The sequence below is a fragment of the Suncus etruscus genome, chromosome 4, assembly GCF_024139225.1.
Source record: "Suncus etruscus isolate mSunEtr1 chromosome 4, mSunEtr1.pri.cur, whole genome shotgun sequence".
Classification (NCBI taxonomy): domain Eukaryota; kingdom Metazoa; phylum Chordata; class Mammalia; order Eulipotyphla; family Soricidae; genus Suncus; species Suncus etruscus.
In genome coordinates this window covers 45,787,637-45,809,930 of record NC_064851.1, presented here as the reverse complement: position 1 = coordinate 45,809,930, position 22,294 = coordinate 45,787,637, and the positions used below count along the sequence as shown (strand labels likewise).

The window sequence follows — 22,294 nt, the reverse complement described above, 5'->3', positions numbered from 1 at the left end:
GCACGGGGGACCATATGGGACACTGGGATTCGAACCAACCACCTTTGGTCCTGGATCGGCTCTTGCAAGGCAAACGCCGCTGTGCTATCTCTCCTGGCCCCGAAAAATAAATTTTTCACCGTGAACCAGAAGGAAAAAGATATTAGAGTCAGAGATAGTATAAGATTAAGATTCGGATATTAGTCTTGCACGTTCCAAATTCAGCACTGCATTTGGCAACCCCTAAGCATCATCACTGGAGTGACTCAAGAACAGAGCCAGGACTGGCGCTGAGGATGACCTAATGTGGCCCAAAACAAAACAAAACAATACAATATTTTTTATGGTTTTTTGTTTTTGTTTTGGATCCACACCCACACTCTGGGGTTACTACTGGGTATGCGCTCAGAAATCGCTCCCAGCTTGGGGGACCATATGGGATACTGGAGGTTGAACACAGGTTGCCCCATGCAAGGCAAAAACCCTACTGCTGTGCTATCACTCTGGCCACAACAAAAAGATTTTTAAAAATTAATCAAACACATGGGGCAGGGGCAATAAATAGCACAGCAGGAAGGGCATTTACCTTGCACATTGCCAACTTGGGTTCAACCCCTGTCCAACTCGGGTTCAACCCATGGCTATCCCATATAGTCCCCCAAACCTGCCAGGAGTAATTTCTGTGCACAGAGCCAAGTATAACCTCTGAGTGGTGCCAGCTGGGGCCCAAAAACAAAAAAATAATCCAACACAGAGAAAATAGGGGGTGCCATGGATTGAATCCAGGTCAGCTATGTGCAAGACAAATTCTCTACTGGCTGTCCTATAGCTCCAGTCCCTAAGTGTAATTAATAATAATAATAATAATAATAATAATAATCAAAAAAATAATAATAATCCAACAGGCTCCTTATAATCCAATTATAGTTTTGCTTCTCTTTAACCTAGCCATTTTTCTCAATGTTGATAAATATGACTATTGCCAATAATAAGCACCAAAGTAAGGTATTATCAGGGGAAAAAATATGCTATAGGGCGGGAGAGATAGCAATAGTTATTTGCCTTGCAAGCGGCAACCCAGGACCAACAATGGTTGGAATCCCAGCATCCCATATGATCCCCCCATGCCTGCCATGAGCATTTTTCTGAGCACAGAGCCAAGAACAGGGGTCTCAAACTCAACTTACTTGGGGGCCGCTGGAGGCAAAGTCGGGGTGAGGCAGGGCCACATAAGGGATTTCACAAAAAAAAAAAAAAAGTCCTCAAATGTCATTATTAAGTTTTAATTATTTCTTCTGAACATGGCATCTTTTGCCTATTCCTTGCTGCCAGAGACTTGACAGCGCTTCTTCTCACAAATCTGAATCACATTTGGCTTTAGAGAGGAAGCAGTTGAGACCCTCAGTATGGCTTGAAGATGATCATCATTAAGTCTAGACCTGTACTTTGACTTATTGAAGTTCAATGTGGAGAATAACTTTTCACACAAATAAGTGCTCCCAAAAAGGCACATGGTGCGCTTGAACATTCGGGAAAGCACAGGGAAGCTGGGGGGCAATTCTCTCAAAAATTGCCCATGCATGTCTGCTTTTCCACTAATCTCCCTGAACTTGGCTTTGAGATCAGAGTTGCATTGCAGGTTAATGAGCTCCATTTGAAGCACAGGAGGGGTATCTTGCCCATCTAAGGAAAAGGGGTCCACAAAAATTTGGAAAGTGGCTCTGTGCTTTTTGAAGTCTGCAAATCTGTGATCAAATTCCTTCTCTAACTTAAAATAGCATCAACATATTTCTCACCACTGAATGGTATGCCTGCATCCACAAGTTCCTTACATGCTGGGAAATGGCAAAGGTTTGTCTGAGAGAGCTGGGATTTCCATAACAAAAGTTTTGTGGAGAATGCTCTCACATTGTCATAGGCAGCACTGATAAGCTGCCCTGGGCCTTGTAACATCTTGTTTAGGACATTCAGCTTATGTGTGATGTCAACAAGAAAAGCTAAGTCCATGAGCCATTTGTGATCACTCAACTCAGAAACAGCTTTCCCATCCTTCTCCATGAAGGCCATTTACTGCAGTGAAGAGCAATGGCCTTCTCTACACCCTCCTCTTCAAGTTTTTTTTTGAACAAGTGCCACCAGTCATTTTTCCTCCGTCATCGATGGTGCTCCATCGGTTATTATTCCAACAAACCTCTACCATGGCAAACCTGCATTCTCGATGGCATCACACAGATGCCAAAATATCTCATTAGCAGTGGTCTGGATGGCCTGGACATGCACTGGAATTATTGTGAGCAGCTCCTCTGTCAATTCAAAATTGCAATCAACAGCACGGACATAAATTGTGAGCTGCACACAAAATTGCAATCAACAGCACGGACATAAATTGTGAGCTGCACACAGTGTCTGTTATATCTGTGCCCTCGTCAAGAGCAACTGCATATGCATCAAAACATTTGGCTTTCTTTTTTTTTTTTTTTTTTTTCCTTTTGGTTTTTGGATCACACCCAGTGCTCAGAGGTTACTCCTGGCTGTCTGCTCAGAAATAGCTCCTGGCAGGCACGGGGGACCATATGGGACACCAGGATTCGAACCAACCACCTTTGGTCCTGGATCGGCTGCTTGCAAGGCAAACGCTGCTGTGCTATCTCTCCGGGCCCAACATTTGGCTTTCTAACACAGTTAATGATGTCACTTGACATGTCAGAAATGCACTCTGCCACAGTGTTGGCAGAAAGGCTGATTTTGCTAAACTGGCCTTTCTTTTCCGGACAGATAATACTTGCAGCCTGTAACATGCATTTTTCAACAAACTCTCCTTCTGTGAAAGGTTTCCCTGCCTTAGCAATCATCTCACTAACCATGGAACTAGCTTCGACTGATGCAACATTCTCTTTGGTTGCTTTCTTGAAGAAATCTTGTTGCCTCATTAGACATGCTTTAAGACTGGAAACCCGCTTGGCTCTCTCATTTCCTTGATATTTTGCACATTCCTCAGCATGTGTAGTTGAATGGCGTTTCAAGTTGTATTCCTTGTGCACTGCAACTTTCTCTGAACAAATAAGACATGTGGGGATGCCCCTGTGCTCAACAAAGAAATACTGCGTCTCCCACTTTTCCTGAAATTGTCTGTGCTCGTCATCAATCTTTCTCTTCACTGCAGGCTTTGATGAAATCATGATGAAGGTATGACAAAATCTAATTCTGTAATAAACTTCTCTCCCTTCTCTCCCCTTAAGGCCTCCAACTGCTCGAGGTATGCGAATGTTTAATGCGATTTTTTTCTTACTAATGCGATTTTTATTGCAATTATTCGCTAAGCACTATTTGAAGGCCAACAGCGGGCCACAAAATGTTGTACGGAGGGCCGCAAACGGCCCACGGGCCACGAATTTGAGACCCCTGGCCAAGAGTAACCCCTGAGTGCCGCTGGGTGTGGCCCCCCCAAAAAATGCTATAAAACTCAAAAGGTTAGAGAATGCTATATAACCAATAAATCTGTACAAGATAATGTTTAACATGATCAGCATATATACCTCAGTCGTATGTTTTCCAACTGTAGCGTCATGTATTCTAAGAAATGAAATTAATAAATGCAGAAACCTGTGGGCATAGTTTGTCATATGTATTTGCCCTGATCCCTGTTCTACCTGATCATGAATTTTCTGATAGAATAGTGGCTAAGAGTATAACTTCTATCAAAACACCTCAGTTTCTATTAAAAAAAAAAAAAAAGCTGAAACTCCAAACGTGGGGGTCAAAGTGACAGCACAGTGGGTAGAGCATTTGCCTTGCACATGGTCGCTCCGGATTTGATCCCTGATATCCTATATGGTCCCTGAACCTGCCAGGAATAATTTCTTTTTTTTTTTTTTTTTTTTTGGTTTTTGGGTCTCACCCGGCAGTGCTCAGGAGTTACTCCTGGCTCCATGCTCAGAAGTCGCTCCTGGCGAGCACGGGGGACCATATGGGACGCCGGGATTCGAACCGATGACCTTTTGCATGAGAGGCAAACGCCTTACCTCCATGCTATCTCTCCGGCCCCAGGAATAATTTCTGAGCACAGAACCAGGAGTAATCCGAGTAACACCAGATCCAGACTCGAAAAAAAAACCCTCAAAAGGTGGATTCAGGGGCAGGAGAGATAGCACAGACTCGCAGGGGTCTTCAAACTACGGCCCGCGGGCTACATATTGTATTTATTCCCATTTTGTTTCTTCACTTCTAAATAAGATATATGCAGTGTGCATAGAAATTTTTTCATAATTTTTGTTTTTACTATAATCTGGCCCTCCAACAGTCTGAAGGACAGTGAACTGGCCCCCTGTTTAAAAAGTTTGAGGACATTTGCATTGCATATGGAAGGACAGTGGTTCAAATCCTGACATCCCATATGGTCCCCCTAGCCTGCCAGGAGTAACCTCTGAGCAATGCCGGGTGTGACCCAAGAACCAAAAACCAAAAAAAAAGGTCGATTCAGAATTCTCCCTACCTCTCTCTCTCTCTCTCTGTCTCTCTCTCTCCCCTCTCTCTCTTCTCTCTCCCTCTCTCCCCCCTCTCCCTCCCTCCCTCTCTTACAAACACGCACACACGGGGCTGGTGAGGTGGCGCTAGAAGTAAGGTGTTTGCCTTGCAAGCGCTAGCCAAGGAAGGATGGTGGTTCAATCCCCCCGGCAGCCCATATGGTCCCCCAAGCCAGGGGCAATTTCTGAGCACTTAGCCAGGAGTACCCCTGAGCATCAAACCGGTGTGGCCCGGAAAACCAAAAAAAAAAAAAAATGCGCGCGCGCGCACACACACACACAAATCTGTCTTGGAATTTACAGACAAGTTTAGAAAGATTACAAATTACAAGATATAAGAACAGGAGCCAGAGAAATAGCACAGCGGCAAGGCGTTTGCCTTGCATGGAGGACAGTAGTTTGAATCCCGGCATCCCATATGGTCCCCCAAGCCTGCCAAGGGCGATTTCTGAACGTGGAGCCAGGAGTAACCCCTGAGCACTGCTGGGTATAACCCAAAAATCAAAACAAAACAAAAAAATAGATATGAGAACAAAATTCAGAAGGGAGGGACCAGAGAGATAGCACAATGGTAGGGCATTTGTCTTGCACGCAGCCAATCCAGAACAGACAGTAGATTGAATCCAGGCATCCCATATGGTCCCCCATGCCTGCCAGGAGTGATTTCTGATCACAGAGCCACAGGAGTAACCCCTGACTGCCACCTGGTATGAACCAAAAACAAACAAAAAATTTTACAAGGGAAATTCCACTTGCAATAGCACCAAAAAGTACAAAATACTTAGGAATAAATTTAACAAAATAAAGTCTTATATAAAAACTATGCAGCAATGCTTATATAATTAAACTATGCAAATAAGGTGGTGGTGCAGTGGTAGGGTGTTTGCCTTGCATGCTACTTGACCTAGGATGAACCGCGATTCTATCCCCTGGCATCCCATATGGTCCAAGCCAGGAGTGATTTCTGAGAACAGAACCAGGAGTAACTCCTGAGAGTCACCAGGTGTGGCCCAAAGACAAAAAAACAAAACCCGGGCCCAGAGAGATAACACAGCAGCGTTTGCCTTGCAAGCAGCAGATCCAGGACCTAAGGTGGTTGGTTCGAATCCCGGTGTCCCATATGGTCCCCGTGCCTGCCAGGAGCTATTTCTGAGCAGACAGCCAGGAGTAACCCCTGAGCACCGCCGGGTGTGGCCCAAAAAAACCAAAAAAATAAAAAAATAAACAAAAACTAACAACTATACAAAATAGAAATGGAATGAAATAAGGTGTGCAATTGACACATCCTATGTTTATGAATGCTAACATTGTTTTGGGGTGTGGTTTTTTCCCATTTTTGTTTAGAATGTTAACACTGTAATGACTGTAGTATTTCAATAATTACTACACTGTTGATTCAATGAAATTTTTGGCCACGCCCAGTGATGCTCAGGTGTTACTCCTGGCTATGCGCTCAGAAATCGTTCCTGGCTTGGGGGACCCTATGGGACGCTGGGGGAATGAGGCGTGGTCTGTCCTAGGCTAGAGTGCGCAAGGCAGACACTTACCACTTATGGTACTACCACTCCAGCCCAGATTCAATGAAATATTTACAGAAATTCTAAATGGGGCTCAGAGAGATAACACAGGAGGGTAGTCTGCTGCCTTGCAGTTAGTCAACACCACTTCAAACCCTGGCACTGCAGAGACCTGAAAGTAGAGCTGGAAATAGCCTGCCCCCAGCTCATGTGGGCTAAACTCTATCCCCCAAAACATTCAGCTAGGAGGCACACTTGACCCCCAGAGCAATTCCCCCAACAATCCAGAATGGGGCCAGAATGATAGCAGAGCAGGTAGGGCATTTGCCTTCCATGTGGTCGACTGGGTTCGATTCCTGGAATTCCATATGGTCCCCAAGCCTGCCAGGAGCAATTTCTGAGCATAGAGCCAGGAGTAACCAGAGCACTGCCAGGTGTGGCACAAAAAAAAGGGGGTGGGGGGGATAAAGGATCCAGAATATATAATTTTAAAAAAGAACAAAACACGGGCCAGAGTGATAGCACAGCTGTAGGGCATTTGCCTTTCACACGGCTGGCGCACATAGTTTTTAGATATCTGCTCTCCTCCCCTGCACTCAGGCTTCAGATCAAGGTAGCAATTGCTCCATAAGATGCACTTGGGGGGGGGTGCATCTTATGATATGAAAAATATGGTAATTTCGGGACCTCTGGTGTAGTCAATGACAAAATCAGTGAAATAAAACTGAAAATCCGGGCCTGGAGAAATAGCACAGCGGCGTTTGCCTTGCAAGCAGCCGATCCAGGACCAAAAGGTGGTTGGTTCGAATCCCGGTGTCCCATATGGTCCCGTGCCTGCCAGGAGCTATTTCTGAGCAGACAGCCAGGAGTAACCCCTGACAACGGCTAGGTGTGGCCCAAAAACAAAAACAAAAACTGAAAATCCAAGGAAGGAAAATTATTACATTTGTAGTCAACTGAGTTATGACAAGATTGGCAAAACAATTCTTTTTTAACAAATGATGCTCAAAAACTATCATTCACCAATAAAAGGGGGGGGGCGGAAAGATAGCATGGAGGTAGGGTATTTGCCTTGCATGCAGAAGGTCGGTGGTTCAAATCCCGGCATCCCATATGGTCCCCCGAGCCTGCCAGGAGTGATTTCTGAGCGTAGAGCCAGAGAGTAACCCCTGAGTGCTGATGGGCGTGATCCAAAAAAAAAAAATAAATAAAAACAACTATCATTCACATGCAAAAGTAAGCAGCTGGACATTTATGGCACATAACAAAAAATCTTCTAAGGGGCCGGAGCGGGCCAGAGCGATGCAAGTGGTAGGGCGTTTGCCTTGCATGTGGCTGACCTAGGACAGATGGCAGTTTGATTCCCCAGGCATCCCATATGGTCCCCCAAGCCAGGAGCAATTTGACTGCAAAGCCAGGAGGAACCCCTGAGCCTCACTGGGTGTGGCCCAGAAAACAACAATAACAAAAAAGGCAAAAAAAAAAAAAAAAAAGCCATGCAAGTAAAAAAGGATTAAAAAGATAAAACTATGGGGCCAGAGAGACAGCATGGAGGTAAGGCATTTGTCTTGCATGCAGAAGGATGGTGGTTCAAATCCCTACATCCCATATGGTCCCCGGAACCTGCCAGGAGCGATTTCTGAGCAGAGTCAGGAGTAACGCCTGAGCGCTGCTGGGTGTGACCCAAAAAACAAAAAACAAAAACAAAACAAAACAAAAAAAAGAGATAAAACAACAAAAACCATGTTGGGGGGGCCACAGGATCAATGTTTATGACCTTGAGTAAAGCAAGCAATGTTTTTCTGAGTATATATTTAAAGCAAAGCCAAAAAATGGTATAAGGATAAAATGAACTACAACAAAAAGAAATATTTTTCATTTGTTCTAGGGATACACTGGCAGTATACTTAGGGCTTACGCCCAGCTCTGAGCTCATGGATCATAGATACCATAGAAAGTTCATTATACTATTATTTTTTTAGTAATTATGCCTAGAAGTTTACATAATATATAAAAATTAATTTGTTTTGTTTGGAGGCCACAGCCACATACCCACTATACTATCTCTCTGAGCCTCAAATTTTTTATTTTTTTTTTTGTTTTTTTTTGTTTTTGGGCCACACCCGGTGACGCTCAGGGGTTACTCCTGGCTATGCGCTCAGAAGTCGCTCCTGGCTTGGGGGACCATATGGGATGCCGGGGGATCGAACCGCAGTCCTTCCAAGGCTAGCGCAGGTAAGGCAGGCACCTTACCTCCAGCGCCACCGCCCGGCCCCGAGCCTCAAATTTTTTAAAAGAAATTTTGGGGAGGCCGGAGAGATAGCACAGCAAGCAGTAGGGTGTTTGCTTTGCACGCAGCTGACCCAGGACAGACGGTGGTTCGAATCCTGGCATCCCATATGGTTCCCCAAGCCAGGAGCAACTTCTGAGTGCATGCCAGGAGTAACCCCTGAGTGTCACTGGGTGTGTCCCCCAAAAAACAAAACAAAATAAAGGATAGAGGAGGCTGGAGTGATAGAACACTATAGGGAGCTTGCATTGCATGAGGCCAACCCAACTGCAATCCTCAGCATTCCTTGTATCCTCCAAGTAGACCAAAGAGAGGAAAGAACCAAAAATAAGCCCTGAGCACTGTGGGGTATGACCCTAAACAAAACCAGAAAAGATAACAGGTGTGTGGAAATGAATGACACTTCAAACGTTAATATGTATCAAAAATATGAATCTCTTTAGTCCTAGGATAACTTTTTCTTTAGGGGTGGGTTATACCTGGCAGTAACCAGAAGAACCAAATATGGTGCTAGAAATTCAAACCATGATAGCTGCTATAACAGCAGCACTGCAAGCCTTACCTCCATTCTCTATCTAGCCCCTAAGATAATTTCTTAATTGTGGGTGCCAGCTGTTTCCTGGTTATGGATGCAATGATTCCTAATAGATGAAGTAACCCCTAAAATTGTTCTGTCCAAAACAACCACCACTAACCAATGTGTAACGATTTAAATGGGAGGTGAAGATGGTTGGGTTTTTTATTTATTTAATAAGTATATGATATATATATATCATTATATTTTTAGGTGTACAGTAGTAATATAGTTTACAGCATTGTTGCACAAAATTACTTCACTGCCACCATCAATGTGCTCATGACCTCCCACCAGACTGTACCTTCAGTGTGATCTTAGTTCCCACTCTTCTCATCCCACTATTTAAGCTTTGTTATCTAAGGTCAAGGATCTCATTGTTTAATATTGTGTAGCCACTTGTTTTGTTTCTCTATATTCCATCAGATACTTGTTCCCCCAATGACTTATTTCATTAATATGATACCCTCCAGTTCATGCACATTGCTGCAAACCGCATAATTTCGTCATTAAATTTTAGTTCTAATGAATTAAGTCATAAATTCAGTTCTCTGTCTCACAAGTTCTAGGGTTCAACAGTCACATGTAACTACAGTGTTACAATACTAGATAGAGAACTGAATAATGATCACTGCAGAAGTTCTATTGGCCAACATTATCCTAATACATTAAAAACATCCACAGGGAAATTTCCACATTCTAACTTAAGGTTATTTATTATCTGTCTTTTACTGCAACAAATTATAGCAACAAGGAAAACAAAGCATAAAAATAATCAACCACTGGGGCCGGAGAGATAGCATGGAGGTAAGGCGTTTGCCTTTCATGCAGAAGGTCATCGGTTCGAATCCCAGCGTCCCATATGGTCCCCCGTGCCTGCCAGGAGCAATTTCTGAGCATGGAGCCAGGAGTAACCCCTGAGTACTGCCGGGTGTGACCCAAAAACCATTAAAAAAAAATCAACCACGTAATATCATTCATGAAAGTTTAATAAACAAAAACAGGGGCCGGGAAGGTGGCGCTAGAGTTAAGGTGTCTGCCTTGCAAGCGCTAGCGTAGGACGGACCGCGGTTCGATCCCCCGGTGTCCCATATGGTCCCCCCAAGCCAGGAGCGATTTCTGAGCGCATAGCCAGGAGTAACCCCTGAGCGTCAAACGGGTGTGGCCCAAAAAAAAATCAAAAAAAAAAAAACAAAAAAAAACAAAAAACAAAACAAAAAAAAACAAAAACAAAAATTACATTTTACTTTCAAGAACCGCAAAGCTATACATATGGGTCCTGGCAACTCCTCAAAGGCAAATTTTCCCAGCTCTCAGAATCGCTATACGGTCAGCCAGCTTCTAAATTAAACAAGAAATAATAAAGTGAAAAAAAGCAAGCAAATTATTCTTTCAGTCACATCTAATAGGATGGTATCACTGGAACTGGAGCAATCGTACAGAGGTAAACACTGTCACCAGGGTTGGATCTCCCATACCCCAACCCTGCTCTCCCAGCATCCAAAACAGGCCAAGAGTAATTCCTAAACACTGAACCAGGAGTAATCCCTGTGCACTGCCGGGTGTGGCCCAAAAACCAAAGATGGCATCTCTATAATCCCATAATTCCAGTTTACAATCCATAACAAAATATGCAGTAAAATCCCTTTCCTAATTAAGCTTTCAAGTCAGGGATAACTAAAAGAATATTAAAGATAGTTTTTTCTTTTAGATTAAGTTTTTCAGATTATGTTCTAAATGTACGTGCATTTTATCCTGACAGTGTTCTGTTAAGGCTCATTAACATGAATAAGCAGTATCAGGAAACAGGTGCACTCGACTCAAATACATAATATATTTAGCTCTGAAAAAAAACTCAAAAGATGAAAAATTCTAATTAAACTCATATAGCTTTGATACTTAGAAACCTAAGCTTTATAATTATTGCATCTTGTATTCCTCTCAAGCTATCACCGCAGCAAATGCCTGGCGTGTGAGAAACATTCCAAATCCAGTACAGACTATATGAAGGAAGTGGAAATCAATTTTCTGCTGGTCAAAACTTCTGGGCAATTAGAGCTTAGAGTCAAAATGGCTCCATGTAAAGCATTGAAACCTTAGGAAAGGTCATTTAAGAATTCAAGTACATGTTAACTTTACACATATAAAACAAATGTACTTGCTGTCTTTGCAACGCACGTGAGGGAGGGAGACGACAGAACTTAAGAGAATGCGAGCAGGAAAATTGAAACCAGCCAGCAGGCAAGGTATACTCCAGTGTCACCTGGAATCAATCTGCAAGAGAAAGTTACTCCTACTGGAGCATCTGGAGTCCAATTAAACCAGGCACTGTTTACGGCTTTCTCCTTCGAGTGCCGCCGACCTCACAGGCCGCTCTCCTAAGGTGACAACCAAGCGGGCCTACCCTGGTTTTCCCCAGTTGTGTATCCAAATCCAAAGGTAAAAAAAAAAAAAAAACATTGAAAGAACCGGCCAACCATCTTCCACACAACCCTTTCCCTATTGTTCACGCATCCTTTAAAAAAAAAAAAAAAAAAAGGTGGGTCTAAGCACCCCGATAAACCCATCTGTTCCATCTAGATGCTGCGAGGGGGGGGGGGGGAGGGCAAAAAGACCTCCAGCAACCAAGGACACCAGACGGCACAGCATAGAGTTAGGTACCAATCCTGCCATTCACCAAATCTGTTAAAAAATCGGAGCCAAATTCAGGATGCCTTAAATCGTGAAGCACCTCCAAGGTAAATAAACAAACAAATAAATAAAATCGAGCATTCTTAACAGAACCCCCAGCCATAGCGAGGGGTGTGTGTGTGTGTGTGTGATAAATTCTCATGAAATCGAAGCATTTGGGGGGAGACGAGCATATTCCAACTGCACCGCCTTTTGGGGGGCAGATTCGAAGTCCACAGCTTTCTTGCACACCGAGGCTTTGGGGGGGGATGTGAGCGTATTCCAACTGCACACCCTTTTGGGGGGTAGCAGATTCCATGTCCACTAATTTCATGCATACCGAGGCATTTGGGGGAGGCAAGCGTATTCCAACTGCACCCCCTATTGGGGGGTCAGATTCCAAGTCCACCAATTAATTTCCTGCACACCGAAGCATTTGGGGAAAGAGAGGTGAGCGTATTCCAACTGCACCCCGTTTTGGGGTGGGGGCAGATTCCAACTCCCCCGCTTTCCTGCACACTGCACACCCCCTCTTTCCATCCCGTCCCCCCCATCCAAGCTCCCTAACCCCTTTCTTGGTCCCCACTCCTTTGGCATTTTCCTAGCCAGCCCTCCCAGCCTCAATCAGTCCCAGGCAGCCCTCCCAAAAAAGACCCCCGGGGCCCCCACTTCCCCCCCCACCCATGGCCCCTCCAACCGGTTCCCTTCCTCCATCAGGCCCCTTCTTCCTGCCGCGCCGTGGCGTCGTCTCCTTCCCTTCCACTCCACTCCACTCCCGCCCTGGCTCGTTCGCTTTTTAATCAGACCCCGGCGGGCTTCCGTCCGTCCGTCCGTCCGTCCGTCCGTCCGTCCGTCCGCTCCCCCCCCCCCGCACAGACCAGACGCCCCCGCCCCGCCCCCACCCGGGCCTCCATCTTCCTTTCTTCCTCCTTCCGGGCCGCTCACCTCATTCGGTCACTTCGGTGGTGCCAACCGCTTCATACAGGAAAAAACAACCAAAATAGGAAAAAGGGGGAAGAAAAAAAAAAAAAAAAAAAAAGCACCACGCTCCCCTCCCCCCTGCGCGGGCGCTTTTTTTTTTTTTCCCCTTCGCTCTCAGCTCCAGACCCGGTCGACCTTCCTTCCAGGGGGGCAGGCAACCCACTCCCGGGCGCCCCGCACGCTACACGGAGCCCCCCAGGCACGAGCCGAAGGCCGCAAGAGGGGGACCGCGGGGGTGAGTCGGGGAGGAAGAGAGGGAGACAGATTGTGGCTTCCGCGAACCGCCTCGCCTCGCTACACACCGCGCGCCGCGCTACAGCCCTTCGCCATTTTGGTTTCCCGCGGACGCGCGGGGCATTGTGGGAGCGCGGCGAGCCGGCCCGGCCGAATGGCAGCGCTCCAGAGCGCCCGAGGGGCGGGGCTTGAGCCGCCGGCGCGGAAGGACACCGCCGCTCCTCAGGCTCACGGCCCCGGCTGAACAAAGAGGGACTCTTTTACGTCGCGGCCGCGGGGATAAGTACTTCCGCCGGCGGTGCTGACAACAATAGTGAGCGCTGGCTGCGCTCGGAGAGCAGGAGGGGAGGCTGCTGGCCCGAGGGGGCTTCTCTCTGGGGAAGGGAAAGTGTGCGACTTTCTCTGCCTGTGCTTTAAGCTTAGCCTCCAAACAGGGCTGTGCTTTCTTCCTGTCTCTTATCGTGCTGCTGTTCAAGACCTGGAGAAAAACCTGAGTTTAAAGCTCTTCTCTTCTCTTCATTCCCCAAAGACCCACAGTTCTAGTTTACTTCAGCTGAGAAGACCTTGCATGTCAGAATTTCATTTTGTTGACCTCCTTGGTACACTACCTAGGTCCCCTGGAGTGAAGCCCTGAGCTGAGAAACCAGGAGTAAAAATAAAAACAAACACAAACATTGGGGCCGGAGAGATAGCATGTAGATAAGGCGTTTGCCTTTCATGCAGAAGGTCAACGGTTCGAATCCCGGCGTCCCATATGGTCCCCTGTGCCTGCCAGGAGCAATTTCTGAGCCTGGAGCCAGGAGTAACCCCTGAGCGCTGCCGGATGTGATCTAAAAACCACAAACAAACAAAAAGAAAGAAAGAAAAATAAAAACAAACAAAAATCCTGTGCACTGCCGGGTGTGGCCCCAAGTCCCATAAAAAGGAATTTTTATTTTGTTGAGCCATCATTGCCAATGTCCAAATTTTCTCTCTCTCTCTCTCTCTCTCTCTCTCTCTCTCTCTCTCTCTCTCTCTCTCTCTCTCTCTCTCTCCTCTCTCCTCTCTCTCTCTCTCTCCTCTCTCCTCTCTCTCTCTCTCTCTCCTCTCTCCTCTCCTCTCTTCTCTCCTCTCTTCTCTCTCTCTCTCTCTCTCTCTCTCTGTCTCTCTCTCTCTCTCTCTCTCTCTCTCTGTCTCTCTCTCTCTCTCTCTCCCCACCCCCACCCCTTTCTTCAGGAAGCTGTTTATACAAATGTTTAGCCCTTTTTCCCTGATGGTAAAGAGTTTTTTTTCTAGGAGCGATAGTATTGTGGGAAGAGCCCTGGCCTTGCACACTTGCAACTCAGGTTCTGTCTTTGGCATCCCATATGTTCCCCCTTGAGCACCCCGAGGAGTGATCCCTGAACAACACCTGGTGTGAAACGGAGAATTTTCTATTTTAATGTTCAGGTTCTTAATTGGGATGAAATTTGTGAATGATTGCAGGCAGCTATTTTAGGAATATATATACATATATAATTGATTTATATTAGGAACACAAAAGTTTTCCTATTAGAGCAAACTGAGCCAGTATTCTGCTGCCAACTAAGGACCAAACTCTTAGATCGTCTTTAACAATCTTAGAAACAACCCTGCTCCTACGCAGAGACAGACATGTGTTACCCTGTTTTGTAACTCAAAATACCTTTTAAATCGTGTTATGTTTGTTTCCTATTACATCACAGGGATATTTGATACCATGGAGTTTTTCCCTTTCTCTAAAAATAAAGTACATATTTGTACCTGAAATCACCTTGCTCATATTTCAAAAGGGATTTCCTCAGTTTGCTTGTTTGGGGACCACATCCAGTAATACTCAGGAGTTATTCTTGGCTCTGCACTTTGGAATTATTCTTAGTGAGCTCAGGTACCAAATAGAATGCTAGGAATTGAACTCTGGTCTTCAGGCATGCCAAGCACCTGGCCTGCTGTACTGTCACTTCAGCCCCTAAAATATTGACCTTAACACAAGTCCCTGATCCAGGTCAAACCCCAGCAAGGCATGGCTCCCAGAACTTTGCCAGGAGTGATCCCGCCCCACAAAAACAGCTAGAGAGGAGAAAAAAAGCTAGAATTTGTCCCAGAACCACCCCCCCCCCCGCACTGTGTGTGACCCCAAGCCCCAAAATAAATATGTCTTGTCTTCATATTTTAGTTAATCCTTTCAATCCTCTGTTACTCCTGACAACGACATCCTAATCTATTATGTATATGTGTCTTCACAGTTGCTCACTAATTCATTTTCTTTTTTTTTTTTTTTTTTTTTTTTTTGGCCACACCCTGTGACGCTCAGGGGTTACTCCTGGCTATGCGCTCAGAAGTTGCTCCTGGCTTCTTGGGGGACCATATGGGACGCCGGGGGATCGAACCGAGGTCCGTCCTAGGCTAGCGCAGGCAAGGCAGGCACCTTACCTCCAGCGCCACCGCCCGGCCCACTAATTCATTTTCATTGGCCTTTTATGAGAACAAAGTTTTGTTGTTGTTGTTGGGTTTTTTTGTTTGTTTGTTTTTGGGCCACACCCGGCAATGCTCAGGGGTTACTCCTGGCTGTCTGCTCAGAAATAGCTCCTGGCAGGCACGGGGGACCATATGGGACACCGGGATTTGAACCAACCACCTTTGGTCTTGGATCGGCTGCTTGCAAGGCAAACACCGCTGTGCTATCTCTCCAGGCCCTGAGAGCAAAGTTTTAAACAATAGGCAACACAGTCAAAAAAAATTTTGTTTCCTTGGGGGGGAGGGGAGGGCACACCCGATGACGCTCAGGGGTTACTCCTGGAAATCGCTCCTGGCTTGGGGACCATATGGGACACGGGGGATAGAAACGCAGACCATCCTAAGCTAGCGCCAGCCTAGGATGCCTTACTGCTCCTCGCCACCACTCCGGCCCATAGTCTAAATTTTAATAAAAAGTATTCACAAGCAGTTATATTTGTGGTGCAAAGTTTAACCAAAAAGTATCCATTTTGGAGGTTTTTGTGGGTTTTTTGGTTTTTGGGTCACACCCAGCGGCGCTCAGGTGCTCAGGAGTGCCTGGCTCTGCGCTCAGAAATTATTCTGGCAGGCTTGGGAGATCATATGAGATGCCAGGAATCAAATCACCATCCCTCCTGGATCAGCTGCGTGCAAGACAAATGCCCTACTGCTGTGCTATCTCTCCAGCCCCCTGGAGGCTTTGTTTTGTTTTGTTGTTTTTTTTTGGATCACACCGGCGGTGCTCAGGGGTTACTCCTGGTTCGGCGCTCAGAAACCACTCCTGGCAGGCACAGGGGACCTTATGGGATGCCGGGGTTTGATCTACCATTACTCCTGAATAGGCTGCATGCAAGGCAAATGCCCTACCGCTGTGCTCTCTCCGACTCCACTTTGGAAAATATTTGATTATTATATTTTGAATGTTTCTGTCAAGTGGTCATCAAACCTTAACAGTATATTCAGTTATTTGTTCCAATTATTTCAACCTTGGAAACACTAATATTTTAAATCTTCCTGAAAAACCTAAAGTGCCAGTAGAGCCAAGAGTAACTCCTGAGCGCTGCCGGATGTGACTCAAAAACCAAAAGAAAGAATAAGAAAAGTAGTGACATCTATAGTTTCAATGCATTATTCAACACTTTTAAGAATATTTCAGTTGGGTCCAGAGAGTTAGCACAGCGGTAGGGCTTTTGCCTTGCATGCAGGAGGTTGGTGGTTCAAATCCCGGCATCCCATATGGTCTCCTGAACTTGCCAGGAGCTATTTCTGAGCAGATAGCCAGGAGTAACCCCTGAGCACCGCCGGGTGTGACCCAAAAACCAAATATATATATATATATATAAACCGACTACTTATTTGAATAACATGAAAACACTAATTTGAAAATATATGTGCATCCATATACTCTAAGGAACATAAGTCACAATAGTTAAAACATGGAAACAACCTGATGATCATCCATGGCTGATTAGAAAAATAATCTTATGTCATATACAATCAATGGACCATTATTTTATGTATAAATGAAAGATAAAAGGGCCAGGAAAATATATCAAAGGGTAGAGTGTATGCTAGGTATGTACGTGGCACAGAATTTTATCCTCGGTAATGTATTACCCCACAGCATCACTAACAGGCATGGTTCTGTAGTCTTGGTGATTGCAGAACTTTTAGGTCTGCAAAGAATCTAACCATTAACCCCACTCCATAGAGTCATGTATCATCATTGTGGCCCCTCAGAATCATTTGTGTGGCTGTTGTGACTCCCAGAACCATGGAATACAAGTAGCACTTCATTGCAAAGTCACAGCATTGAACTATTAAGGCAGTTAACCAAATTGTGTTATAAATGATGGCCCTTGAACACTGCTGGGAGAATCACTTCCAAAAGAAAAATTGATGATGGGGGGCCGGAGAGATAGCACAGCGGTGTTTGCCTTGCAAGCAACCAACCCAGGACCTAAGGTGGTTGGTTTGAATCCCAGCGTCCCACATGGTCCCCCATGTCTGCCAGGAGCTATTTCTGAGCACTGCCGGGTGTGGCCCCCCCCCCAAAAAAATAGATGGACCAGGAGCCTGAGCAATAGTACAGTAAATAGGGCATGTGCCATGCATGTGGCCAACTCCAATTTGACACCCAGATTTCCATATGGCCCCTCAAACACAGCCAGGAGTACACCCTAAGCATTGCCAGATGTGACCCAAAAACAACAACAAAAAGAAACTGGTGGACCATACCCAGTGGTGTTAGAGGTCATTCCCAGGACAGAGCTTGTGTAACTACTACCAGCTGTACTCAGCTGTTGCTCAAGAATGATAAAATCTTGCTCTTTGTAACAAGATAGATGAAACTTGAGGTGATTAAGTAAAATCAGTCAAAAAAAATAAAAGAAAAAGAAAAAAGGACAAGGTGCTGGAGCACTAGAGCACAGTGAAAAGGATATTTGTCTTGCATGGGGCCAACTCCGATTCCATCCCTGGCATCCCATATAGGTCCCCTAAGTACCTCCAGAAATGACCTCTGAATGCAGAGCCAGGAGTAACCCTGAGCATTGCCAGGTGTGACAAAAAAAAAAGATAGATTTTTTTTCCATGTAACCACAACAATTGAATTTATAAGTGACAACAAAATAAAATAACTCTGGACTCTGCAGAAAGAAAGAAATAATGGAAGGGAGGGAGGGAGGGAGGGAAGGAAGGAAGGAAGGAAGGAAGGAAGGAAGGAAGGAAGGAAGGAAGGAAGGAAGGAAGGAAGGAAGGAAGGGAGGGAGGGAGGGAGGGAGGGAGGGAGGGAGGGAGGGAGGGAGGGAGGAAGGGGGACCAGAGAAATAGCATGGAGGTAAGACATTTTCCTTGCATGCAGAAGGACAGTGGTTCGAATCCCAGCATCCCATATGGTCCCCCCGAGCCTGCCAGGAGCGATTTCTGAGTGTAGAACCAGGAGTAACCCCTGAGCGCTGCTGGGTGTGACCCAAAAAAGAAAGAAAGAAGGAAGGAAGGAAGGAAGGAAGGAAGGAAGGAAGGAAGGAAGGAAGGAAGGAAGGAAGGAAGGAAGGAAGGAAGGAAGGAAGGAAGGAAGGAAGGAAGGAAGGAAGGAAGGAAGGAAGGAAGGAAAGGAAGGAAGGAAGGAAAGGAAGGAAGGAAGGAAGGAAGGAAGGAAGGAAGGAAGGAAGGAAGGAAGGAAGGAAGGAAAGGAGGGAGGTAGGGAGGGAAGAAGGAAAGAAGGAAGGGAGGGAGGGAGGGAAGAAGGAAAGAAGGAAGGGAGGGAGGGAGGGAGGGAGGGAGGGAGGGAGGGAAGAAGGAAGGAAAGAGGGAGGGAGGGAAGAAGGAAGGAAGGGAGGGAGGGAAGAAGGAAGGAAGGAAGGAGGGAGGGAGGGAGGAAGGGGGACGGGAGAAATAGCATGGAGGTAAGGCATTTTCCTTGCATGCAGAAGGACAGTGGTTCGAATCCTGGCATCCCGTATGGTCCCCCCGAGCCTGCCAGGAGCGATTTCTGAGTGTAGAACCAGGAGTAACCCCTGAGTGCTGCTGGGTGTGACCCAAAAGAAAAAGGAAGGAAGGAAGAAAGAAAGGAAGGAAGGAAAGCCTGTCTAGGCACAGGCTGGGGTGGGGTGGGTAGGAGGGACACTTGGGACATTAGTGATGGCAGTGTTGTACTGGTGAAGAGTTTTAAAAAAAATAATTAAAAATTTAAAAAAGAAAGATGATAGAAGGGGAGGGAATATAGCTTGGCAATAGAGCTGAAAGGGACACGAATATGACTCAGTGAGATTCTGAGTTCAATACCAGGACTCACCTACCTCCAAAAAAAAAAAGAAGAAGAAATAGTGTTTATCAAAGAGAAGGAGATAGGGGGTCAGGGAAAAGGGCTGATGCTAATTAGATCATGGAAATGGCACTGGAACATTGGTGGTGGATATGATGAGGCTTATATACAAGAGTGAGGCTCTTCTCCCCAATTTACATAGTGAAGTTGGTAAAATAGCTCCAGGGGAGGAATCACATACTTTGCATGTGGGAGGCCTGGATTGGATTCCTGGCACCACATGCTCCCTTGAGCAAAGACCCTTGCTTAAACACTGAGCCTGGAATAGCACCTGAGCACTGCCAAAACAAAAAAATCCACATAGTATTATTTTCTATTTTGTGTTTTGTTTTGGGGCCACACCTGAGAGCGCTCAGGGGTTACTCCTGTCTCTGTGCTCAGAAATCACCCCTGGCAGGCCAGGGGCACCATATGGGATGACAGGATTCGAACCACCATCTGTCCTATATCTGCTGCGTGCAAGGCAAAAGCCCTACTGCTGTGCTATCTCTCCAGCCTGCTTACATAGTATTATTTTTAAATGGTAATAATTAAATTTTTATTTTAAAAATTAAACTCTTTGGGCCCGGAGAGATAGCACAGCGGCGTTTGCCTTGCAAACAGCCGATCCAGGACCAAAGGTGGTTGGTTCGAATCCCGGTGTCCCATATGGTCCCCCGTGCCTGCCAGGAGCTATTTCTGAGCAGACAGCCAGGAGTAACCCCTGAGCACGGCTGGGTGTGGCCCAAAAACCAAAAAAGAAAAAAATTAAACTCTTTTTTTTTCCGGGGGAGGGGGGGGGTCACACCCAGCAGCACTCAGGGGTTACTCCTGGCTCTGTGCTCAGAAATCGCTCCTGGCAGGCACGGGGGACCATATGAGATGCCAGGATTCGAAACACTGTCTGTCCTGGGTTGCCTGTGTGAAAGGCAAACGCCCTACTGTTGCACTATTGTTCCAGCCCCTAAAAGAATTAAACTTATGCAGTGTGTTTAACCCAGGAGAATATTTAGGGGCAATACTCCAAACACCAAGGCTATCAAAACAGGAGCTCTTTGGGGGAGCTCTCCAAGGTACTGGACTATGACTCCTGATATTCTAATAGTTGAACTAGATCCTCAAGCCTCTCTTCCCACCTATTTACTCTTGTTTTTGTTTTTGTTTTTTTGGTTTTTGGGCCACACCCGGTAACGCTCAGGGGTTACTCCTGGCTATGCGCTCAGAAGTCGCTCCTGGCTTGGGGGACCATATGGGACACCGGGGGATCGAACCGCGGTCCGTTCAAGGCTAGCGCAGGCAAGGCAGGCACCTTACCTCTTGCGCCACCGCCCGGCCCCCACCTATTTACTCTTAATTTATCCTGAATCTTGTCTTTTTGATTAGTGGACTGTCTCAATTATATATGAACCAGAAAATTAGTTCTCTGGATAAGTTACAAATAGATCTGTCAATTTTATGCTGATGACTTTAAAATCTAGAGAGCCATTAGTTTTCTTCTCACCCAAACCTATTTGTTAGCTTTGCTTTTCATTAATTTATTTAACATATACTATTGAGTATAAACAAATGAAAATTTAAACTATGATATCTGGAGAGATAGTACAGTAGGTAAGGTACTTGCTTTTCACCCTGGCTCAATCTCCAACACCCTATTTGGTCCCCCAAGTCCTACCAGAAGTGATTTCTGAAGAGCCATAAGTAAGTTCTGAGCACAGCTGGTATGTCCCCCAAAAAATAATTATAAAAGAAAAAGATTCAAATGATGAAAATTTTAAAATGAAGCATAGGAATAAATTGATGTGACTTATTTACCAAATTGTTATTACATATAACCATATATTATGCTGGGGCTTGAACCTGGATAGGCCTCATGCAAGACAAGCATCTTAACTCACTGTGCTTTCTCTTTGTCACAAAACTATCTGTAGATTCCAAAATATATATTATAAAATGAATATTTCTAAGTATAGATAATCACATTTCTGGCATTTTCTTTTTCTAATTTAAACAAGCCATGGTCAACACATTTCTTTCCTTCTTAAAGGGTGTCATAGGAGCTGGAACGATATTATAGAAGCAGGGCATTTCACAGCTTTGTGTGTAGCCAAAGTGAGCTTGATCCCAGCACCCCATATGGTCTCCTGTGCACTGACAAGAGTAATACTGTGTGCGGAGGCAGAAATAACTGTTGAGCACTGCAGGATGTGGCCCCAAAGCAGAAAGAAGGGAGGGAAGGAAGGAAGGAAGGAAGGAAGGAAGGAAGGAAGGAAGGAAGGAAGGAAGGAAGGAAGGAAGGAAGGAAGGAAGGAAGGAGGAGGAGGAGGAAGGAAGGAAGGAAGGAAGGAAGGAAGGAAGGAAGGAAGGAAGGAAGGAAGGAAGGAAGGTAGGAAGGAAGGAAGGAAGGAAGGGGGAGGGAGGGAGGAGGAGGGAAGAAGGGAGGGAGAAAGAAAGGGAGGAAGAAAGGAATGGGAAGGAGGGGAGAAAGGATGGAAAAAATAAAGGAAGGATGGAAGAAAATATGAAGGAAGAGAGAAGAGAGGGAGAAGGAGGGAGGAAGGAAGGGAGGGAGGAAGGGAGGAAAGATGAAAGTGAGGAAGGAAGGGAAGAAGGAAGGAAGGAAGGAAGGAAGGAAGGAAGGAAGGAAGGAAGGAAGGAAGGAAGGAAGGAAGGAAGGAAGGAAGGAAGGAAGGAAGGAAGGAAGGTGTTTTATAGGATCAGGGATATGGTTCAAATGGTTGAGCACATGCATGGCATGTTTACAGTTTTGAATTTGATCCCAGGCACTGTATAATCCCTTGAGTATGGCCCAAAACTGCTTCTATAAAAGATTTAGACATGTCTATAGATGCCAAAATGTTAATAATGGGACTGAAGAGATAACACAGCGGTTAGCCTTGCAAGTGGCCGACCCAGAATTGACGGTGGTTTGAATCCAGGCATCCCATATTGTCTCCCATGCCTGCCAGGAGTGATTTCTGAGCAGAGAGGAGTAACTTGAGTGCTGCTGGGTGTGACCCAAAAACAAAACAAAACAAAAGTTGATCATATTTATTTGTATGCTGATTATGAGTAAAATTTTATTTTATACTTTAAATTTTCAACATTTTCCTTAGAGATAATATTAATGTTATATGATTGGAAAAATATGTGTTAAAAATTATTAACTACAATTTTAATATTTTTTGTGAAAATATAAAACTGTTACATTATATTGCAATGAAGTTATGC

The 22,294-nt window shown here is 45.4% G+C and overlaps 1 protein-coding gene across 2 annotated transcripts in view; it reads right to left on the bottom strand.

Annotated features, from left to right (window-relative positions):
- Positions 1 to 12,619, bottom strand: part of MTF2 (metal response element binding transcription factor 2) — a 57,091-nt gene extending 44,472 nt beyond the window's left edge. For both annotated transcript variants that reach the window (XM_049772219.1, XM_049772220.1), the window contains exon 1: positions 12,499 to 12,619. In XM_049772219.1, the coding sequence (XP_049628176.1) occupies positions 12,499 to 12,503 (5 nt within the window). In that variant the 5' untranslated portion in view covers positions 12,504 to 12,619. The remainder of the gene's footprint in view (positions 1 to 12,498) is intronic.
- Positions 12,620 to 22,294: the final 9,675 nt, after the last annotated feature.